The following is a 22,833-nucleotide window of genomic DNA, read 5'->3' on the forward strand; positions in this document are numbered from 1 at the left end:
GGGCTTGCTGTGAGGATGGAGCCCTGGACTCCTCTCCTTCCCTCCTCAGTTCTGAGGCTGTCTGGGCCTTGCCTTCCCTCACCTTCGCTTGCGTCTCCCTCGGGCCGTCTCTCCTCCGCTGTCCCTGTCCTCGTCCCTGGCCCACCACGCGGTGCTCACAAGAGCCCACACTGACCTCCAGTCCTCACCCAGCTGCTCTCTGCAAACTGTCGCGGCTTCCATGAAATGAGATCTCAAGATGCCCGCGTCCGTGGGGACTGCTCTGAAGCCCTGCGTGTTTGCCTGTCTCGGCCTCACGGTCTGTATTTCCCCTCGTGAGGCACGCACCTCCGTAACCCAGCTTTCATCCATTTCATCTGATCTAATCTTCCTTCCACACTTACTGATCCTATTTCCCGTCCTGGTCGTCATCAGTTAAAAATGATGAAAGTGTAAATACGAGGCAGACTCAGGCTTTTTCATCATCTCTCTGCTTCCAGTCCCTAATTAATTAATTAATTACACGTATGCTGATTGCACATCTGCTGTTGGTAAGATGGAGAAACAGACTTGAGGAACCAAAACCGACCCCTCATACGATCACAGGCTGCTCAGAGGAAGAAGCACAGGGTTGATCAAAACACACAGTGAATGCTGAAATGTTAGAAATGTTAAAATCATTGGAGTAAAGGACACATTGCCACGAATCGCCCCAGAATCCTCTTCGCTTCACACTCATTCTGCCCCCCTGCAACTTTCTGACCCAGTTCCGACCTAGGCAGAATGAGGATTTATTGGTTCATGTCGTGGAACACCGAGGGCGGATCGTGGGCTGAGGCGGCCGGGCTTCTGAAGGTGTGAGCGGGAGTCCACTTCGCCCCCTCCCGACCCCCGCTCCTGGCTGTCCACCAGGGGAGACAGCAGCGCGCAGGCCTGCGGTGCTACCGCCTTAGAGTCCGCGCTGGCAAGAGGTCTGTGAGTTGCGCGTGGGGCACTGGGAAGCACACACTAGAGGGCACCTCCAGCGGCCCGAGGGGCGCAGGCAGCGGCACGGAGGAAGCTCATCAAGCCCGTCCTCCGGCCTGGCATGCAGGTTACAGCAAATCATCTGGAAAGTCCTGGGCAGCCGCCCCATGCACAGTTCTCACGTAGCCCTCTCTGCGACAGCCAGATCTTGTCATTTAAGGGAAAGAGTGGGCAGAGGCAGGTCCATGTCCACCCATCTCTCAGTGGGCAAGTCAGCCAACAAACAGCCTGAGAGCAGCCCGCAGCTGCTGGTGTAGGCTGCTCTCCCCGTCATCCGCCAGGCGGGTCCAGGCGAGGGTGGAGGAGCCACTCAGTCTGGACAGACCTGTGAGGCCGAGGTTCAGGTCACTTCCATTCAGTGACCCCTCGCTAGGAAGCTTCCTGGAATGTGGATCTGGCCACGCTGAGTCTCACCACCTGGCCCGAGTGCAGGGACAGCAGTCGGTCTGCACCAGAGCCTGAGGACCCCCACGTCCTTCCTCTGCACTTCCCGGACGTTGCTGGGAGAAAGCAGCTATGCAAACATTCGGGAACCCTTGCATGTGGCTAAGGACTTGAATCTTCCCGGTATGTCACAAACATTGGCGTGCATGTGGATCGAGTTATTGGTTCCAGGCAGTCCTTGTGGAATTCTGGCGCTGTCGTCATAGGGAGAACACAGCGTTAGGGTTTGACCCCAAATCTGTGACTTCCACTGGTCACTGACCTTCCCAGAGCTCTCGGAGAAGGACAAACGGCAAAACCCACACAGGGCTCACGAGTGAGCGACTGCCGGCGGGTCCTGCACTCCTCAGCCAGGCGGGTGGGCACCACACACACAGCAAAGCCACTCGGAACCCCCCAGAGCACGCTGTCTCGGGGTGCTGGGAGGGACTTGTAGGAGCGGGGAGGGTGGCACCTTGCATTTCCAGGGTGTGGAGAGGTTAAAAGTTTTCCGGGCAGTCCGAGTTTCCATATTCTATGGCCGGGCGAGGGTGTGGGATGCACAACCATGGTTCTAGGCATGAATAGCACAATATGAACAGCTGCATGGATGCACAGAACCCTGAAGATCATAAATCAAAACCTTAACTTTGGTATTTTTTCTCATATAAAACACATGTATCTAAGCCGAGATGTCTGTGGGCTGATGTTTTGAGCTGAAAAAACGGCTTTACCTGTGTGTGTATGTGTGTGTGTGTGTGTGTGTGTGTGTGTGTGTGTGTGTGTGTGTGTGTGGCAGTACAATAAACACATACGTTCTATCCTTAAAGACTCTTAATGTGAATCCTTGGGTAGAGAGCTGAAACCTTCCCTTTGTAAAGTTGCTATAACTTTGCCCCATGGTTCCCCCATTGCACATTATTCACTTCCTGCTTTAGGATTCTAATTAAAATTTATTTTTAAAAGGACTAGTTTATTCTCACTTAAGGGACTTGTATGTATGCATTTTAAATAACCTATAAAATCTTAGCTATCCACCACCTTCTTGGTGGGACTAAAACAACCGTGGTTACAGCAAGTGGTGCTCACCGAATGTTCCCGCGGGCCAGCCTCTGAATTCTGTGTGCCCATTATGTCTCATAAGCGTCATTTACCCCTCACACAGATCTCGGGAGAGGAGCTTATTAACACGTCACGTCACAGATGAGGAAACTGAGGCCCACTTCCCCACAACTTAGAGGTAACAGGACTCCCGGGCTCTCGAACCGAGCTGCTGGCCTCTGCAGAAAGACAGATGCTGCAGGAGCCGGCGCGTCCCCCGCCGCGGCTGCCCAGCACGCCTCTCGCCTCTCAGTGTTCTGGGCGGCTCAGCACAGGCCTTGGTCAGGGCGGGGACAGGCGATTCTCAGGGAGGTAAGGTGCGCGAGAAGGCAGCACAGGCGGAAGCAGTGAGGCGGAAAGTGTTGACCTGAGGCCGGAAGACAGCCATGGGCAGTGGGATTGTCTCTGAGATGGGACCCCGGAAGAAATGTGAACCAGCAAAGAAGCACAACTTCTAGAGCCACAGCTAGCTGAGGGTGAGGACTGCTGGTCCCAGGGCTCGGGGTTAGCTCAGAGGTGGAGTGCTTGCTAGCTCGCCCAAGTTCAGTCCCCAGCACTGGAAACAGAAATTTAGAGGTCTCTGAGCCTCCATGATGACTGTGGGAGTCTTCTGGACACAGGATTAATTCCCGGTAACTTGGGGATTTCCTCACACACCTGGTTTACTGGTCTGTGAGTCGAGGGATGGTTGATTCACATAAGGCACAAGTTTAGAAGAAGGGCTGGTGGGGAGGTCAGCATGGGCATGTGGGGGCAATGTCTGTGTCTGTATCAGGAATAAAGACAACAGGGAATTAGGAACTAATAGTAGAAAGCCTGTGTATGTAGGAAGAAGGCAGTAACGTTCACAGTGGGCCAATCGAAAACAGGGTAGGGCATCATATACTTTCCCAGATGCCATGGTATATCAATTTGTGTTGGGAGCATTGGGTTAAATTATTAGGAAAAGCTCTAGTTTTATTTAATTTTCTCCCTACAAAAGAAGAAAGAGATAAAAACAATCTAGAAAAATTGTCATCACACTATTTTGTGACTTTTTTTAGAAAATTCTTTACTGCTAGTTACGGGGAAATATTCCAATTATCTGGAGGATGTGTTATCTGTAATGTGTAACTGCAGGTGTACAAAATTTTAATAGCATTGAGATACGCATATAAAGCGCAAAAAGTATTAAACCTCTATGTGGACATGCACAGCAGGCTATGCTGTAGGTAAATCTCTAATTTGATAGCACTTTTACTCATGTGGAAGAATAATATATCAAATAATTTTACATACTTTTTTCTGTAGTTTTATTAGTATGCCTAAATACATTTTCTGATGCTCCTCTAATACGAAACAACTTGTGTACAATTTAGTGTATATTCAGTGTCTAATGCTATAGAAAGTAACCAAGAATGAGAAATATACAATAAAAATTAAAATGAAACTATATGGTGGCAACCTTGTTCAGTTGTATAGCCACTGAATTTTCTTCCAGTCCATTTCTGTGTTGTCTGTCTGTCTGTCCCTTCACAAGCAGGAAAAAGCAGGCCCTGCTGCTGCCTCAGAGGCCTGCTCTCCTCCGGGCTTCACATGTTCAGAGTCCTCCTGTAACATGTTTCCAGCCCGGCTGAGCTGTCTGGATTTTGCATGCAAGGTTTCCCCCGAATGTTGGACAGTTAAAAGGAGCGGTTCTGCGCCCGACAGCGAGTGGACAAATAACCGACTCCAGCGAAAGCCACTGAAAATGGAGTGAAGGTTGTCGGGCAGCGTGTGAGAGCCGGAAGCAGCTGCCAGGTCGTTTTGGAGGTGGACACACCTAAAGAGCTTCGTACTCTGCTTTATGGAGAAAAATGGCTGCCACTGCAGGTGTGTCGCCCTGACCACTCCTGGAGAACAGCGTCCTCCCGCTGGGGGCTCTCCGTGGGGCTCCATGCTGTGGGGCTGCCCGAGGTACGGCAGTGGGGCTGGGCTGGGGGAGATGAGGGCCGATGCACCTGGGTCTTAAAGGATGTGGGTTTCCTGAGGACACCAGGCCTGTGCTGGCGGCAGAGCTGCCCCAGAGCTCAGCTGTCCTGCCTCGTTCCTGCTCAGGCACCAGTGCCAGCCCGGCGGGGGGGGGCGCGGTACACAATATGGTGGCTCCAGCACTGCTGGAGGCCACGCAGTCTAAGGCCCAGTCACAGGGAGCAGGCTGCGTTGGCTCTGTGTGTGTGTGTGTGTGTGTGTGTGTGTGTGTGTGTGTGTGATTTGTGTAGCAGAGGGTAAGGACTGCTGGCCAAACTCCCATTAGGGACAACTCTACTTCAAACTGATCCCCAGATTCAAACTCCCTGGTCTAAAAGAACTCATTCTGGTCACAAAAGTGGAATGTGTCCACCTAAAGATAATCATGCGTTCATACAGAGACATGATAAACACACAAATTAATGGAGGTGGGCATAACCGGTGTGGCATTTAGCAACTCGACTTCTTCACAAATCTGTTGAAAAGGTGGTCCTGTGTGGTGAGTGCCACGTTGCTATGACTCCTTCCCAGAGAGCTCCCCTCAAAATGTGGACAACCACACCCTGATGGGGACGAGGTCCCCTGGCTCAGAGTTCGTTACTACGTAGCATTTCTCATTATGAGCTAGCATAGGAAGCTAACAGTATTTCGTATCACTCATTTTAATTGTGCTCTGTAACTGACTTGTACAAGTACCTTATGCTAAAAACAACTGTTTATTCATATGCATTTAAAGGGAAATGTATAGTTGTAACATTTCATAAGTGTTACTGATTTTTTTCCTTCTTAAAATATAAGAAATTCAGGAAGGTTTCACTGTATAGGAAGTGAGAGTCACACATATTGAATTATGCTAATTACACAACTCTTATTTTCTCTCCGAGTAGAGGGGGTTGGTATTTGGTTCAGTGTGGTGTCATGGAGCTTATCCTAACAAATGCCCATGTGGTCGCCCATTGCGTCCCTGGACTTCGGAACCTAACTCAGATGTGGATGAGCCCAGGACACGGTTCAGCTGAAATTCTGTTAAAACTGTGTGAGCTTCTTTCTAGCTAGAAAATGGGTAGGGTTTGCTCAGAGCAATCCTGAAACTTCCAGGAAAAAGTCCTCTGAAGCCATGCATGCTGGCAACGTCCCGGCCTGCTGGGACCCAGGGCAGAGCTCATCCTGATTCTGAGGTCGAAACCCCAATTCCAAAAGAGAATTAACCACAGAATTTCACATGTTCCCGAAAAGATGTGGTCTAGAAGCAGTTCGTGGGAGAGGTCGAGGACCATATTATTTTTCATTTTGTTATCATTAGTTCAGCTCTCCACTATTCACACAAGTTTTGTACTGAAATTATGACTTTTCAAAAGGCAGATAACACGCCCCATGGAAAACGAGAAATATACTATTTCCAAAAATAAACAGGCACTTTCCCCTAAGCCACGGGGTTTTATGAACGGAAGTGCTAGATAGTGTGGCTCATTTTAAGGAAATTGTAAATGTTTGACATGCAATTTTCTGTCAAGATAAAGCATTTCCCTCATTAAAGGGGAACAAGCAGTCACTGTAGTGTTCAGCGGATGACTTCCTGTTTTTCTTTCTCTTTCTACCTAATGTTAAATTGTGCATTACAAGTAGGCAAGGAAAAGTCAAGTATGTTACTCAGACGATGAAAATGATATTTCCCATTTTTTATCAGTGTCTATCTGCATGACAGTCAAAAAGTTTTAATTTCCTCCCCTGGCTTGTGATGTTTTTAGAGTCATTCTTAGCGCAGGGCCTTGCAGTTCAAACTCTCTCACCGGCCCTTGACGGGATGATTTACTCTGCGGGATCAGGGGACTCCACAGGGGAGGTGAATTCCTCTCAGATGGTGGATAGCTCTGAGGACAGCCCAGGGGGAGAGCAAAAGCTTCATTTCCCCTGTGAGGGGCCGGAGGACGGGAAGTAACGGTAACGGCCACCTTTGAGAAAGATGCTTTACTCCAAGCATCTTGGTGCAGAGCGTTTAGATTTCAGTCACCAGCCGTGTCTTCCAGACGATGCGAAGGGGACGTTCACGTGAGCCCCACACAAGGCTTCTGTGGGTGTGACTTGAACTTCTGGGCAGGGACTAGGTCTGCTCTTGTGTTCAGGCTGGCACCCTGGTGCTCGCGCAGCTCTCTGCCCCACGCCCCCCTCTGACCCCGTCGCCCCAGTCCGGGTGCCCCTGACGAGGCTGCTTCCCATCCACTCTCTCTGCTCTCACCTGGCCAGCGCAGTTCACCACAGCTGGGCCTGCAAAGGCATGGTTCAGCCCCAAACTGCGCTTTTTTTAAAAACAACGTTGGACTTTATGCAAACTTGCCCTTGAAAACACCACTTTCCCAGGTCTTTCCTCACCACCGATTGCCCCTTAGCCCCTGGTCTTGTCTGTCCTTCCACAAACTCCCTGTGTCCCGTCTGCATTGGAGCTGGACTCCTGCTCTGGGTCAGCAAGGCCCCTGACCTGCGCCCGACCGTGCCACGCTGCCGAGGGAGGTGAAGGAGGGCAGGCTCGCACTGGCCTCTCCGGATGCTGAGACCAGACCTGGGGTCTGTGCAGCTCCAGAAACTCCGTCTGCTGGGGATGGCCGGCCCACGGGGCTCCCCACTTCTCTCCTGAACCCCGGTCTCTTCCCCCGCCCGCTGGGCTGCCCTGGGCCCCCCTTGCTCCACGGGTTCAACCCGAGTGCCCTGGAGTCAGAAGTGGCATTTAACTCCACTTCCAAGAGCAGTTCCTTCCTGCTGACCCTGACGTGTGGTTCTAGGTTTTATAAACCACCGTACTTACTTTGGCTCCTGCCTTGTTTCTCTCTGGAGATCACCGAGCCCTCAAGCCAGTGGCCCTCCCCTTCCCAGCACAGCTCAGGCGCCTGGCTCGAGCCTCTGCCTGCCCCTTGGACACAGCTGCCCTCCAGTGTTCAGCCTTCCATCCAAGTCGAGAGCTGAGCTGCACCCTGGCCTACCCAGCGGGTGCGGCCAGGGTCCGGGGCTTAGCCCATGCAACGGCAGAGCAGCCTGGCATCCGGTACCCTCCCACACTGTGGCCCATGTGGATTTTCTAAAGTGCAGATGCTCCCCTGGTCTTTATGTGCTGACCACGACTCCCCAAGGCCGCCTGCTTGGCCTCACTGCTTTGCGTCTCCGCTCTCATCCCTGGTCCCTGCCCTGGATTCAAGGTTAAGACGTGGATCTTCGTGCACCACTCACAGTTCCTGGGACACACAGGGCGCTAGGCTCTCCACAGTGTCCTCCACTCTTTTCTGCAGCCTCGGCCATCAGGTGCCCACCAGAGCCATTCTGCACAACTCTAGGTCCAGATTAACTTCCCAGCTACGTGACTACGAACCACTCTCAGGTTCCCCAGGGAGACACAAAACAGCGCTGGACGGAGGTGTAGGCGCTCATCCGCCTGCTGCTCTGGTAAGGACTGAGTCAGTGCAGGGAAAGCTTAGCAATGCTGGCGTCAGGAGAAGCACTCCCTCAGGCCCAGGAGGGCTGCAGATGCTCTGTCCTGCCTTCACGCTGTCTTTGCCATAATGTCCAGCTTCACCCCATGTGCCTTTGGGTGCTGACTGCCCGTCTCGCCTACAACCGTGAGTTCTGGAATCGAGCTGGTCACCGAGCAGGTTCTCTGCCTCTCAAAGCCTAAATGACATGATGCCAAATACATCTGCTTACTTTTCTTCTTCCCAGTGATCTGAGCAGTTTCTGGCACACCAAAGGATCCTAGTGAATACACATTACATAAAAATGTATAAGCATCCTTCTCCCACAGAAGAGAAGTTGAAACAGAACAGTTGTTGTAGTTATTCCTGAATGAATGGATGAATTGTGAGTCACATTCTGGTGCTGCTGGAGTACTTTCCCGGCTGATCTCGACAGCAACTGTCTGCTGCTGTTCATTTCATGACAGAGCCTAAGCACTGTTCTCTTTCTAACTTCCTCCCTCCCTTTGTTCCTTCCATCTTTCTTCCTTCCTCTGTTCTTTCCTTCCTTCCTCCCTTCTTTACTTCCTTCCTCCCCTCTCTCCCTCCCTTCCTTTCTCCTTTCTCTTTCTTCTCCCTTCCTTTGTTCTCTTCATGCCTTTCTTCTGCCGCAGGTGTTTAGCAGGTGTGGTGATGTCCCAGCCTGCAGTGTACACAGCTGACCAGGGATGGGCAGTTACAGTCCTCAGCTGTCCTCCTTTTGACCTTCGCAAACTTTCCTCCAATCATCAGGGTAAACTACCTAGTTCCAGCATAGCTGAATTGCCAAAATCACGAAGAAATCCACTCAGCTTAGCCACAGTGATAACACTGAGGATACAGAGCTGAGTGAGCCACATTTCTAAGAAAAAAGGTGACCAAGTATTTGCAGACCAAAGTGAGATGAAAATAAATGTGCTACCTGGCAGTCATACAAAATGAACGTAGTTTGGAGTAAAATGACCAGTTGCCTAAGATGGCACCATTGCCTGTTTGAAACAAGCAGAGGAGTGTGGTGAATGTTCTCAGAAAATACATTTCTTAGTTGCATCTGGCTTGACCCTGCTGTATATTATCAGCTGGCTTAGGAGAAAGTGCCAGGAAGCTCAGCTGTAGGCAAAGAGAGACAAACAGCTCTGGACCAAAGGAATGTCAGGGACAGGTGCGTCCATCCCAGCATCCTCAGGGACTCTTTCCTCAGGGAACTGTAACGCGTCCTGAGCTCTTTGGAGGCATAAAAGAGACAGGAGCACCGTGCTTTGAGTGTTTACTAGAAACAAGTACAGATGCTCTGTGTCTGTACACATCACTGAACTTGTAGAAAATCTGTTCTTATTGATTAGGTAATTTATTTATTCCAAGTCCCTTACTTTTTCCCATGTTTTTACTGAAGAGTATCAGATGTACATATTTACTGGTAAAAGGTGGGGTGTGGATACACGTATCCCAGGGCAACACCGACCTCTGCAGAGAGCACATCCGCCCTCTCCCTTACTTCTTTCTTGCTGGCGAGAGCTCTTCAAATTCACTCTTTTACAATTCTGAACTACGCAAAGTCGTGTATGTTTATTGCGTGTCACAAATCTATCAGGCAAATATTACAATCCAATTTGAGAGACTAAAAAACTGAAGCTACAAGGCGCTGCCTGGATGATTGTGGATAGGCAGTTGTCTACAGTATTGTGTTCATTTTCTGCAAGAGCAGTTTCATTCCTACAGAGCCCCTGATGAACAGATATTTCCCTGGCTTGTCCCCCAGGGGAAAGGACAGCTACAGTTTGGGGTCACTGTCTCCTGTATTATGCTCCATGCTTAATACGAGCACCTGATTTCCTTCTTTACCCAGGAGCAGTGGACACCATTTTCCTGACTTCAGAAGCTAAGCAGAAGTTAAATTTGCAGCCAGTAACAAAGAACTCGCCAAGGCAGACTCCCTGCATTGTGCAGTGTCCTACTCAGGCTCCCTCCACGGCACCTGGGTCAAACTGAAGCAGACCTTTCAGCTCAAGTAGCAATTTTTAAAGTATATTTTTAGACAGTTTGATACATTTATTATGGTGTGTTGATTTTGGAATATTTCCATATATGAATAAAAGGTAAACACATATAATCTTTTGATAAATAGTAAATCTATGTGCTAAAGTTTTGGTTATAAAGTAAAGAAAGGTTTATCTGTTTTAGAATTACAGTGAAATTAAAGCTCACTTTAGTAACTGATATTTAATCCAGTGTTATGCCGTTAGCCATTTTAAATTTTAAATTCACAATAACTGAAGACTATGGCTGTAGTGAAAGTAAAGATATGCAGAGAATTAATCTTTTGATAGAAACCTTATTGAGAACCACATTCTAGTTTTGGGTCTAAGGCCTAAGGTAACTAAATATTTAGTCTGAATACATAACATAAATTAAAGAAAAACAGATTAACAGGAAGCAAGTACAGCACAATCTCTGTCTATGAATGCACAGAACCTACTGGAAAATCAGGCCGCATCCTTACGTTAAGGTCACAGATCTTGTAGGTTAGTGCGGAATTTATCTTACGATTGAATCATTAAATGGCAAACAGTTATCTACAGGGCTGGAGTATTAGACAACTTAAGTCCCTATTAGTACTGCTACTACTGCTATTATTATTACTGTTATTATTTTGAGATCTGCTATATTGTAGAGTAGACAGAGTTACTTGTCTCACACTGAGTGGGCAGGAAAGGTAACAGCTATTCAGTGGCCACGGTAACTATTCAATCAATGGATCCATGTCTGTCGTGTCCCTAGTCAGGAATTTTAAAGTTGCACACCCTGCCGCTCACAGTGTAGAGACACATTTACTAGACCCTTAGTCAAACACGCAGATAAACTCTGACGAGCAGGCCGACATATGAGCTCTGTGAGAATCACCAGAGCTTGACACCTCTACCCAACTCAGTAAGCTTTAAGTCTCTGGATGATGAGAAAAACGTGTTTCCAACCCTGCCTCAAATGTGTTCGTCTCAATATGAGGATAGATATGTCTCATATTAATACTTAATTTCTAAATCCCCATGAGCTCTATTAAAATTCTCTGGCAAAACCCTACCAAGCTTTCCTTCCAGTGGACTCTGACTCGGCTCTTGGCAGCCTCCGGCTGATGAGCAGGTTTTTTCCTTCCCGGTCACATTGCTGAGAACACCCAAATGGAGCCCTGGGGCTCAGTGTTTAAAAATGTCACTCTACAGAGCATATACAAATAGGCCTGTTTAGACAGTCTAGTGGAGATGTGACTCCAGGTAAGGGGGTGCAACCGAGAGGAGGGAAGTGTCCTTCGAGCAAGAGCACTTAGTGTGGAGTTGTCTTCATGTTTTCTTTTTTCTGTTTGTTTGTTTTTCTTCTGGTACCGGGAATCGAACTCATGACCTTGTGCTTGCCAGGCAGGCGCTTTTGCTACTGAACTAAATCCCCACCCCCTTGGAGTTGTCTTCATACTCTGGTCTGCCCAGGGATGAGTGACTGCGAGCTGGTCCTCACAAGGCTCAGGTGCGCTGTCACACACAAGGAGCCTCACACGTGCACCGCGCATACAGGGGGCTGCTCTGCGGGTGGTCACCAGCTGCAGCTCTGGGCTGACGCTTCGACTCCGGGTGAGTGGTTCTGTCTCCCTCCCCACCCCTATGGTACCACCTGCACCCAGGGAGGCTGCTCTGAAGAGAGCCCCTGCTGAGCTGTGCTAGAAGGAGTCACTGTGCTTAGGGCCTGCTTCTGTGCTGGTGGGGTGGGGGTCGGTGGGCGCATGGGTGTCTGAGGAGACAGAGGCTGGTGGTAGTTCCAACGCTTGTGGACATGGCTCCACTCCAGTGACATAAAATTTTCTGATTTCCACCATCGAGAAAACAGCCCCAAATAAACACGACTCGATACCTTGATTAATTCTTCTCTGAACAGGTCCAAGGACAAGTGTTCACAGTGAACACTCTGGTAACAGCCATCCTTTCTCAGTCCTGATCATCGGGAGCTGTGGTCTTTTCTTTGCAGGCAATGCTGAGCCACTCAGCGTTAGTTGTAAAATGACAACACCTATAAAACTGTCCCGATTCCTCTGAACTAGTCTTCAGCATTGGCTAATTTCTTCCCTATAGTTAAAAGTCTAACACTGTAATATGAAACAGTTGTGCACGACAATGAAGTAGCTTGTATTTAAGATCAAGAATAGAAGAAATAAATGGAACCTCAGAAAGATGTTGTAGATTCACAAACTCAGGAACACATTCTCTGAAAGTTAGAAGCATAAATTTGTCTACTAAACCTCATGAATGCTGCTAAGAATCAATTCATCTGCTGTTTTACACAGCAATCAGCACAAGCAAGAAGGGTGTCTGACTGTTATCTGTCAGCTTCACTGGTGAAGGAGTTCCAGGCAGAGCGCAAGTGTGCTTCTGGGTGCCCCTGTGTGGGTGGTGGAGACGTGACCGTGGGGGTCATGTGTGGCCCCAGACTAGCTCCTCTCTGACACTGCTGCCCTGTTCAGCCTTTCTGTCCCTGCGGCACAGCAGCAGACACCCACAACTTAAAGAGAAGAGGTTTAATTCAGCTCATGGTTTCAGGGATTCAGTCCACAGTCAGCCGTCTCCAAGGCAGAAGCATCATCGTGGAAGGGCCTGGTGGTGCAGAGATGCTCAGTTCATGGTGTCCAGGAAGCAGAGCAGGGAACAGCACCAGGAAGGAACTGAACACGTGAGGGGCCAGGTGCAGACCCAAAGTCACATGTCCCTGACCCTGCAGACCCTCCTGGAAGTGCACCGGACTGATCCTCCAGGTGTCCCTCAATCCAGTGAGGTTGACAGGTCAGGACTAACGGTCACAACCTCCCTGGTCAGCTTCACACCCACACACATCCCCTTAAAACACTCTTACTCTCTAAATACAGACAACAGAGAGCTCATAACTGTGCCTAACACAACACACTTGCATTGAACCTTTGCTTGCTCATATGAACTAGAACATTTACACAGTCAAAAGGAGGAAGACGTTCTTACCACCTTCTTTACTGCAAAGGCTGACGAGGCTGTGCACTGTGTCCATCAGTTCCAGCTGCTGCTTCTGGAGCAGACTGTTGTTGCTGGTCGCTCTGCTCAGCTGCTTCTCCAGCTCCTGGATTATGTACGACTGGCGAGAAACCAGGCCTTGAAGGTTCTCTTTCTCTTCCTTTAAGGTATCCAACTCCTCCTTGTGCTTTCCCTCCATTTCTAAGATTTTATGTTCTAACAAACTACAAGGAAGTGAAAATAAGACTTAATTTTTAAAATGCTGTAGAAAATAAACAGTGATTCAACTAGCTCCTGAATTTCAGATTAGAAATTTAAATCAGGCATTTTACCGTGAATGTACTTATTTGAGATTTGAGAATTATACAGTTTTAAAGTAGGAGCTACCTGTGCATAACATGTCAGACAAAGAATTATGAAGCCAGATGTCAAAACAGTTTGATTCCTAAGTATAGTTTATTCCTGGGATGTATCTTATATCCACTGTAGCTCAGTTAGACCCAGAAAATTGCATTCTGAAAAAGCTATAGTATGACTTTTACTAAGAAAAATGGGTTCAATAAGAAACACGATAGTTCATAAAAATATGAACAAAATATAGAAGCCATTTGTAATCTTACTTAGCGTCATTCATTTGGGATCCTCAACTCATTTCCACTGATTAAATTGCACCACAACTCTGTAGGTTCCAGGAAGACCTCAAACGCAAAGTACAGAACCAGAAAGTGATCTCTTTGAAGTCATAGCATTCAGGACTTCCAAGACAGGGCTGTCGCTATTTACTGCTCAACCTGAACTTCAGGATGAGGCGATGCACGCTGAGTTCCAAACTCACTGAGTACATGGTTTAGGAAATGCAAGACCGCTTTTGGCTGGGGTCGTGGTCTCACAAAAGCAAGGGGTGCTTTGCCCCAAGTGATGCAATCTTGCAAAGCCTTCCTTCCTCAGAGCGCGGCAGAGGGGCTCCCTCACACCCACCCACGATAGCGATGCAGCACATTATTCTGGAAATAAAAAGCATTTGCATTTTATGGAGTGACTAATATACTAGTGCTCCTCGGGGAAAAGGCTTACTCACTCTCCTCTGTTCCATTTCCAGAGGGTTCATCCAGCCCTCAGTTTACAAGCTGTTATTCAAATGAAATTATAAGAACGAGCACTTAATTTACCTTGGAGAAATATAGCACTGAATCATTCCTATCCTTCTTCAAAACAAAACACTCAGGAGTGTTTTAAGTTTAGGGCTTAAATTACACAATGGGGTGATTTGAAGAGGCAAACTTCCCAGCTCCACGTTCTGGGCATGAGCCATCTGTCACGCCTGACAGCAGGAGAGGTACTGAGGATGGTCTCGGAGCACCCAGGCCTCTGCTGGCCAGCCTGTCCTCCAAGGAACGCAGCTCAGCACGAGGCCCAGGGCCCAGGCTGTGTACAGAGCCCTGCTAGTCGCTGACACCGGTGGGAGTATACAGTGCCATGGAGGACCTCCACAGCACACCCAGCACAGGAATCTCTGTGTCTTACACCACACTTCTCGCTGGAGCGGCCTTCCCTCTCCCGGACAGTGATGGGCTGATTATGAAGAACACCCAGGTTGAATGGATCTTTAGAAAATCTGATGGTCACTTACACCTCTTAAACCTTTTGTTTTGTTTTGGAAATGAAAGACATAAGCAAGGAAATCAGAATAAGATGAAGGACAACATCACCAAAGGATCGACATGCCTTACTATCTTTTATTATTTTCTTCTGTGCCAATGACTTGCTGCTCTTGGAAAAGATGATGGAAAAGGAACGGGGGTGAAGGAAGAGAGAAAGGAAGGAAGAGAGGGAAGGAAGGAGGAAGAGCGGGAAGGAAGGAGGAAGAGAGGAAGGAAAGCAAGGAGCACAGGGAGGAAACAGAATCATAAACAGCATCTCTGCTGTCTGCTTTTAAAATGCCCTCTCCACCGCTCCATCCTGGTAAAATGATTAGCACAACTGCTGTGGAAGGAAGTAGAGATTTTCTCTGTTCCAGCTGATTTTTGGTATTCCAATCTGAGAACAACTACAACCAAAGTCTCAGCTCACTCTCAGTTTACCTTCTGATCACTTTTGTTCTTATTCCTGGAACAATGATCAGGGGCAAGATTGCCATAATTTAGCCAGCAATTTATAAGAAAATTCTTTTTCAAATTTGCAGGAGTTACGGTACACTAGCAGCTAACCTTGCATTAGCTGCTAAGACGATCATCATGTATAGGTCAAAATTTGAAACTCTGGTCATATAATACTGGATAAATACTCCAAGTTATGTTTTCTGTCCCTGAAATGAGACAAGACTGGGCTTTCAATTTTCCTAGTCAGTGAGTAACATGCAGGTCTGGAAAATATAATGTTTTAGCTGTAACTTGCTTTTGTTAGTTACTAAGTGCCAATAATTGTGTAAAATACAAAATGACATTATTCCTAGACTAAGGAATTTTCAAGAGAAAAATCTCAAATTTAAAAAAGGAACTCTAGAAACTTCAGTTTCAGACAAAATACGTCTTTCCACATTTTTGTACCAATATTTCCCACTTTCTAATTTTGATGCTCTCACTGCACAGGAGGCTATGTACGCAGAGACAGACGCTACTTGACATGTCAGTAAAGGAGGCAGGTTGGCTGATGTTGTTTTGTTTCACACCACATTTGGGAAGAAGCAAGAATGAGGGGTGTTTTAGTCACTTCCTCATCCGTGAGGCACAAGGCCTGACTCACAGGAGGAGGTCTATTCTGGCTCACAGCTTCAGAAGGTTCCGTCCACAGCCAGCAGGTCACACGCACACCCACAGCGGTGGGAGGGCTGGGCAGAGGAGAGCTGCTCACATCGTGGACGCCAGGAAGCACAGGGTTACAGGAAGAGCCAGGGAAGGAGATGCACCCGTCCAGGTCTCACCCCCAGTGACCACCTCTTCCTACCAGCCCTCAACTAACAGCACATTTAGCTGTACTGATCCATGGGAGGCATCAGTCCACAGAGGAGAATACTGCCCCCAGCACCAGTCACCTTCCAGAAGCCCCACCTGCTGTGACACGGGGCCCTTGGGGGGAACATCTGAGATCTAAACTATAGCAAGAAGTTAATCAAATAAGTCCTGGTGCCTAATGAACAATTCTGGATAGTAACATGTAGGACAAAGGACTTGCAATCCCTGTGTAAAAGGAATATATATATGCATGTCAGGAACAACATCAACTTTCATAATTCACTAAACAGCCTTTAACATGTCATGACTACAGGTATCAGAAGACATCAGCGCAGCTGTCACCTCAGAGGAGACGTTCACTCAAGGTGAAGAGGCAGTCAGAGAAGTGAGAAGCACTTTGTGCCGAGAAACAGGAAACCTTCACGAGGCGTCTGCCTGCCTGGGTGACGCCTGAGCATGGTTTGCAGTTGACTGGAGTAAGAACCGCCTAGCAGACCAGTGGGGCACTGATCTGAGTGTGTCTGTGGGTGACTGACCAGGAGGCCAGCAAATAGAGGTCAAAGACCCACCTGGGATGTGGGCGCCACCAACCAATGAGCAGGTTTGGATGGAATAAAACAAGGACACAAGGGAGCAAGCCTCTCTGAAGGGCTCCGGTCTCCCTGGGTGGGTCTGCCCCTTGCTGCTGCACCCTTGGAGTCGATCTCCAGGTCTCATTTCACGCGCCCTAAACTCCCTCCAGTGACTCCCCAAGGAGCCTCCAGGCCTCTGGTCTTGGACCGGCACTGCATCCTGCTCCCTCCAGCTTCACGGCTTCCAGCTTCACGGCTTCCAGCTTCTTGGAGCAGCTGCCTGGCCCTCCTGCCTCTAATCCACAGACACGCATGCGGGCTCTCCTGCCTCAGATCCTGGGAGTCTGCCTAACAAACCCCCTCACACATATATATTGTATTGCTTCTGTTGCTCTAGATGTGCACATGCACGTGCACGCGCGCACGCGCGCGCGCACACACACACACACCCACACACACACACTGCTTCCCAGACAGCCACGCCATTTCTTCACTAGATCACCCAAGCAGCCCTTTACTCCAGCCCTTCTTGACTGACTTTGCGAATCTTTTGTATCGGTGACAATTTCTGAGACGACTCCAGGAAGATGGGTCCCTTCTCAGTTCTTCTGTTTCCTCTCACAGCACTCATCTCCCTGATTTATCTCTTCTTCATACTTGGCTTGCAAATGACTGTTTTCTTTGATCTTCCTACCCTTTGGCTACGATCTGCTTGGAAGTCAGCCCTCCCTCCTTGTTACTTCCAAAAGCAGTTGGAGTCCACAGTCTACATGCCAAATATTCACATACTAGGGCTAGCTGTTATCATGTCCTCGTAAGACACTTGTAATTGAGTAGCATGTTAGAGACCCTCGTCACCTTTGATGCATAAAGCAATGCAGACTGCGTACATGTCACAGGCCCCCATATATAGGTAGGAAAATCTCAGTATTTTATTCAGAACCATGCAGATATTAACTGTAAGTACCAGGTTTTTAAAAACTGCAATACACTACAGTGGACAGTGGAGTTGATACATTTTTTTTTTCTTTTTTTTTTTTTTTGGTTTTTCTCCGGTACCAGGAACCGAACTCACGACCTTGCGCTTGCCAGGCAGGCGCTTTTGCCGCTGAGCTAAATCCCCAGCCCAGTTGATACATTTTTATTAGGCTCTATGAAAATTCCTTTGTCAACTTCTGGGGAAGCTTAGATTAAATAAACAGCTCTTACTGAAGATGCATCTTCTGAACCAGCGTTCTATGGAGCATTTACAAGTCTGTGCACTAAATCTATACAGCTTGAGCTAAAAATCCCCAAACAGAGTTTCTCACAGGATTTTCAGTTCTTCCTGTTTCCCATCTTTCTGGAGTCACTTTGAGAAGAGACATGCCTTGGAATTTGGCACTTAACTTCCGCTTTGAGGCAGAGGTGCACTCTAATGAAAAATAAAGTAAACAAAATAGGCCCAGGCTTGAACTTCAGTGCAAGGTCCGGTGTGAGCATACACAAGCCCACACGACGGTTTCAGGTTGATTTTCCCCTCATTTTACACTTAGTTTTCCACACGCACCTTATTGGAAGTATTTCAAATCACTGAACACATCTTGCAGCTTTCACACAGAAACCTCTCTCTTTCAAGTTGTTTCCCACAAAAAGTCTTAACATAGCAGCCAATGAATTCGTGGTGGGGGGAACCCCTAGTTCTATGGGTGTAAATATAACTCCTCCAAAAAGGAGGAGGATGCGGAGCATATAGGAACCTCATTTTGTCTGCCTGGATTTATTTAAAAACAATTCCAGTTTTTCATTACTTTTAGTGAGCAGAGAGCCAACAGGCACTGTAAGTAGGTTTAGGGAGACTGGCTTCTTCCACCCGATTTAAACAGAAGTGTATTTAGTCTGGGTTAAGCTAATACTTCGCGTTTTTAATTGGAATACTAAATTTTATTTCCAAATCTGAATCACATTTTTTTGGTAATGCAAATTTGAAATCGAAGCATAGTTGCTATAAGTAAACATTAGCAAGAAATGTTTAAAAGAGTGGGGTAAATAAAGTAAAGTAAATAAAGTAAATATGCTGAGGAAGCCAGAAATCAGGAGGGAAGGTGACTGATTACTTTCATGACATCGAAAGGAGTAATTTTAAAGCAATACGAACATGAGAAGCACCCCGTCTCAGAAGCTGGAACAAGTGGAATAATGGGGAAGACAGGTTTGGCGTTTCTGGTAATGCGCACGTCCATCTGGCAGTCTGGGAAGAAGTCGTGGAAGAAGTAAAGCGAGCACAGAATTTTGAAGGATCAACAAGAACTAGTGATATAAAAAATACAGCTGGCCGTGGCTGGCAAGGCAAATGTCAGCTGTGACACCAGCCACACGCACGACCAACCACTTTGCCCGCCTCGCGTGGCTGCCACCAGACCGTGACTCTCAGCTGGCGTTAGAATTGGGAACCGCTTCATGGAGAGTCTAAGTCACACGCGGCTTGTGACGGAGTTGGTTACCTCAGGGACCAAGGGACAGGGTGTCCAGGCTGCCTGGCCTGAGAGCTGCTGCTCGGGGGCATGCGGCTGCACCTTCCACACAGCAAGACAGGGACGAAGGACTGCACAGCGGCCGCTGGAACAGCAGGGACTGTCATCCCAGGGAGGAGAACTTGCGGCCGTCAGAGACGGAACCCTCAGGGGCCAGGGGCCAGGGGCCCTGCAACAAGCAACGGGCCTCACATTTCACAAAGACGATGTTGGCGGAGCTCTGAGCCACTCGCTGGGCTGGCACCAGGGCTAACAGTGATGGCCTAGACAGGAGGGCGTGTGACCCCGGACACAGCCAGTGGGGACTGATGGCACAGGATGGACTGGGATGACGTGCAGCCACAGTGCTCGGAGGACAGACCGGTGAGGATCAGAGACAGACCCGAGATCTCCAGTGCGTAAAGGTGCAGAGGCTACGGACATTTAGACCAAAAGGATGCTCGGGACCATTCAATTCATCATAGGAAAAACTGCAAGGAAAATTTAAGGCTCTCCTCAGTCAGCCTACAGGCATTCTGTTTACAAGGAAGGGAATGGGGCGGGACACATTTCCCAGTTCAGCTCATCTTTAAAAGCATGAACTTTATTACAACATGGGGCACTGTATGTGTTATGCAAGTAGATGCCCAATACGCTGTCCCACACTGACACTGTGTCTGTCTCTCACTTCTCGCTACCCTCCACACCAAGTACCGCGTCAGGCGCCAGCCACGGGTTGTTCTGGACGCTGCTCTGATTCATGCAGGACAGCCCCTGAGCAGGTGCCGCCTTCCTGTCCTTGCATCAGTGCTAGACGGGAGCTCACCACAGATTCTGTTCACATTTATATTTATAAAGTGCAATAATTCCCACCTACCCATCTTATATGTAAACACCAATACAATTAACATTGAGGGATCTACGTGCACACATATTATAAACTATAATTTTCCACACAAGGAAAAGTACTATGGTTATTTTGGTTACTGTTTGAGAGGAAAACATTTCGATAGATACCTTGCCTTGACCTCTTTGACACACAGCGACTACAACTCAAGCCAGCCGGGGTGCTAGAAATTAGAGAAGTTTAACTTAGCATTTTTTCAAGTGGAGGAAAGCTTTAATTAAAATGGCTATGGTTTAACTTTTCATTTCTTTAGGCATATTAATTATTAAAACATTAATGCTTGGTTAGGCCAGTGCAGCAATTAGTTTGTAAGACATTGTTTGGTATCTTGAATTGCACTTAAAAATTAATTAACTTAGAAACTTTCCATAACTCCAGCTGGAAGATGGATGGGGCCTGGCAGGGTCCCGTGAACTCCTGGTGTAACATCAGGAGTTCGCATGTCCTCCTCCGTTATTAGAAGGCCCACGTCATGGTCTGTGCTGGGAGAGGCCAAAAACAATCAAGTCTGCAGTGCATGGAATTTATATGCATGTGTGTTAAGAGAACGACTTGACAGGCGCATCAATTAAACTGCAAGTTGCATCGTGTTGGAAAGATCTTTACACTAATTAATACAGCGAATCACTCTGGAGTTGAACCCTAATTTGGCTGTGGTCTTGCTTTTTCATCCAGGGCAAGTTATTGGGCATCTGAGGACTGGGAAAGCATGGCGCCCAGTGTGCAGGACCGGCTGGCGGCTGGGCCCAGGGGTGTGAAGCCAGGGGCACAGAGGCACGTGTGGCAGATGCTGCCCACGATGCTGGGTGCCGCATTCCTCTTGCATCTCGCTCAGCAGGGCCTGCGATGGTTCCTCCCTCACTCCACACAACCCACGCAAGTCCCAGCGGGGCCAGGGGTCTTGCTCTCTCCTGCACACTTTGATGTGAGGTTTATGCAGGTTTCGCTTTGCAGCTGGGGGGCTCCTGGAGTTGCCCTCTGCCTGCTGTCTTCCCACCTTGGCGGGAGCTGAAGCAGAGCAGAGCAGAGCAGAGCAGAGCAGAGCAGAGCAGAGCCGGCAGGGGACCGACAGCCCAGCCAGGTGACTCGGCCTCTGGCTCCCAGGTCCAGGCTCACACAGGGCCCCACTCAAGCAGCTGCACGTGAGGAGCTCTGTCCCCTGCCCTCTTCCCCAATCTTTGAGCAGAGGCCCTGGGACGCGTGCAGAGGGAAGTCAGAAAAGCAGCCGCTGCTGTCCGAGTTTGTGCCCTTCACCTCCGGTAAAGGTCGACTGTTTCCTGTTAGTCTGGCTCTGGGATGTGCCATTTCAGTCACGTGGGCGAGTTAAGGTCCCTACTTCTAAGCCTTTTCCTTGAGGTAAGAGCCAAAGCCATGTTTTGGGATTAGGGCAGCATCCAGCAAAAGGAAGGAAAGCTCCCTAAAGACAGCAGACTGCAAGGTTCCTAGAGTCACTCCCACCAGATTGCAGAGAAGGCAAAGGGAGAGCAAAGCTCACCAATCCTGCGCCTGCTCTGTGCTCTCAGCTGTTTGGGGATAAAGTGAATCTAATGAGGCCCCAAAGCCACTTTCATTTGTCAGGATGTGAATCCGCAGGCCCTCTCCGCATGCTGTGTAACACAATCCCATCCATAAAACATTTCTCATTCCTCTGAGGTGGGGACATCGCAGAGGACCCGTGCTGCTCCAGCCGGGAAGTGACGCTCCTGACACCACCCTGAACCCCTGGAAGCAAGCAAGACTGACTGAGATAAGCCAGTCCTCGGAGTGTATTAGCTGACCCAACCGGCCCGGCCACGGAAAGGCGCGCTGCTCCTACACACAGAGGGGCCTTGCGTGGGAACAGCCATGTGTTCCTGGAGGACTGTGTTCAGTGAAGACCGGGTGGGGATGGTCAATGTCCCTCGCTCTGCAGGCAGCTCCAGTCCGACCTGACCTTCTCTCCCCTGACACGGAAGGAACAATTTGCCTGCTGCTCTACAGAGTGCTGGGCAGGACTCCTCTCCTTCCGCCACACGTGTGAAGATGAGTGACATGAGCAGAAAAGGAAGAGGGGCATCACATCGGGTATTTTGGGTTTGTGCAAAGAAAAACGCTTCCAAAAAAAGGTTCGAAGTACGGCCGGCAAATGGACAGAAGTCTCTCCAGCCCTCGCTGAGCCCTTTGGCAGGAAGACAGTGGTCTCAGCAAGGACAGACCCGAGGAGTTACCAACGTCGCGGGGGGATTCGGGCTGGTAGAGCAGGAGCACAGGCGTGAACTTCAAACTAAAACCTAAATCCCAAACTTCTTTTGGAATAGGACGTGGAATTGTTCTACTTCTGAAAAATTATTGTTAGCAGTGAATGATATAATCTGTGTCTGCAGGAACATTGAGTTTTCTCTAGAAACTGTGACTTCACTGGGGTGCTGAGGGAGTGCTGTTTGAGGAAACCATTCAGCTTGACCCGGAGGGGCTTTGAGAGCCACCTGACTTGGTGTTGCTAATGGGACAGAGAAAATAACTTTTAATCAGTTTCCCTTAAAAATGTAACATTTTTTAGTGATAATCCTATTACAGGAATGGATACCAGGTTCTGTATCAAACACATGTTGGAAAGACTAAAAATCCAAAAAGTAAATTAAAAGGGATTCTATTTTAAAGGTTAAAAAAAAGAAAGAGTATGAAGGTAAGAAAAAGGGACAGAGAGAACCCTGAGGAGCTGACACTTGGGGATTTCCTGCCTACACTTTTAGTGTCCTGACAGCCAAAGTGTCTCATGGACACCAAAGGGTAGCACACACAGCAACAATGCCTGCAGGGAAGGCGTCTGAATCTCCGCTGGCACCTGTTTAAAGATCTGTGTGATAACATTCTCCACGGAGGGGGAGAGAAGTTTAGAAGCCCATCTCCAGAGAAA

The 22,833-nt window shown here is 48.5% G+C and overlaps 1 protein-coding gene across 1 annotated transcript in view; it reads right to left on the reverse strand.

Moving 5' to 3' along the window:
- Positions 1 to 22,833, reverse strand: part of Angpt1 (angiopoietin 1) — a gene marked incomplete in the record, with an annotated part of 187,188 nt that overhangs the window by 47,679 nt on the left and 116,676 nt on the right. The window contains 1 exon segment of the mRNA XM_005381965.2: positions 13,007 to 13,239. Within this exon segment, the coding sequence (XP_005382022.2) occupies positions 13,007 to 13,239 (233 nt within the window).

Source organism: Chinchilla lanigera, unplaced genomic scaffold (assembly GCF_000276665.1).
Source record: "Chinchilla lanigera isolate Chin_1 unplaced genomic scaffold, ChiLan1.0 scaffold00016, whole genome shotgun sequence".
In the NCBI taxonomy this organism is placed as follows: domain Eukaryota; kingdom Metazoa; phylum Chordata; class Mammalia; order Rodentia; family Chinchillidae; genus Chinchilla; species Chinchilla lanigera.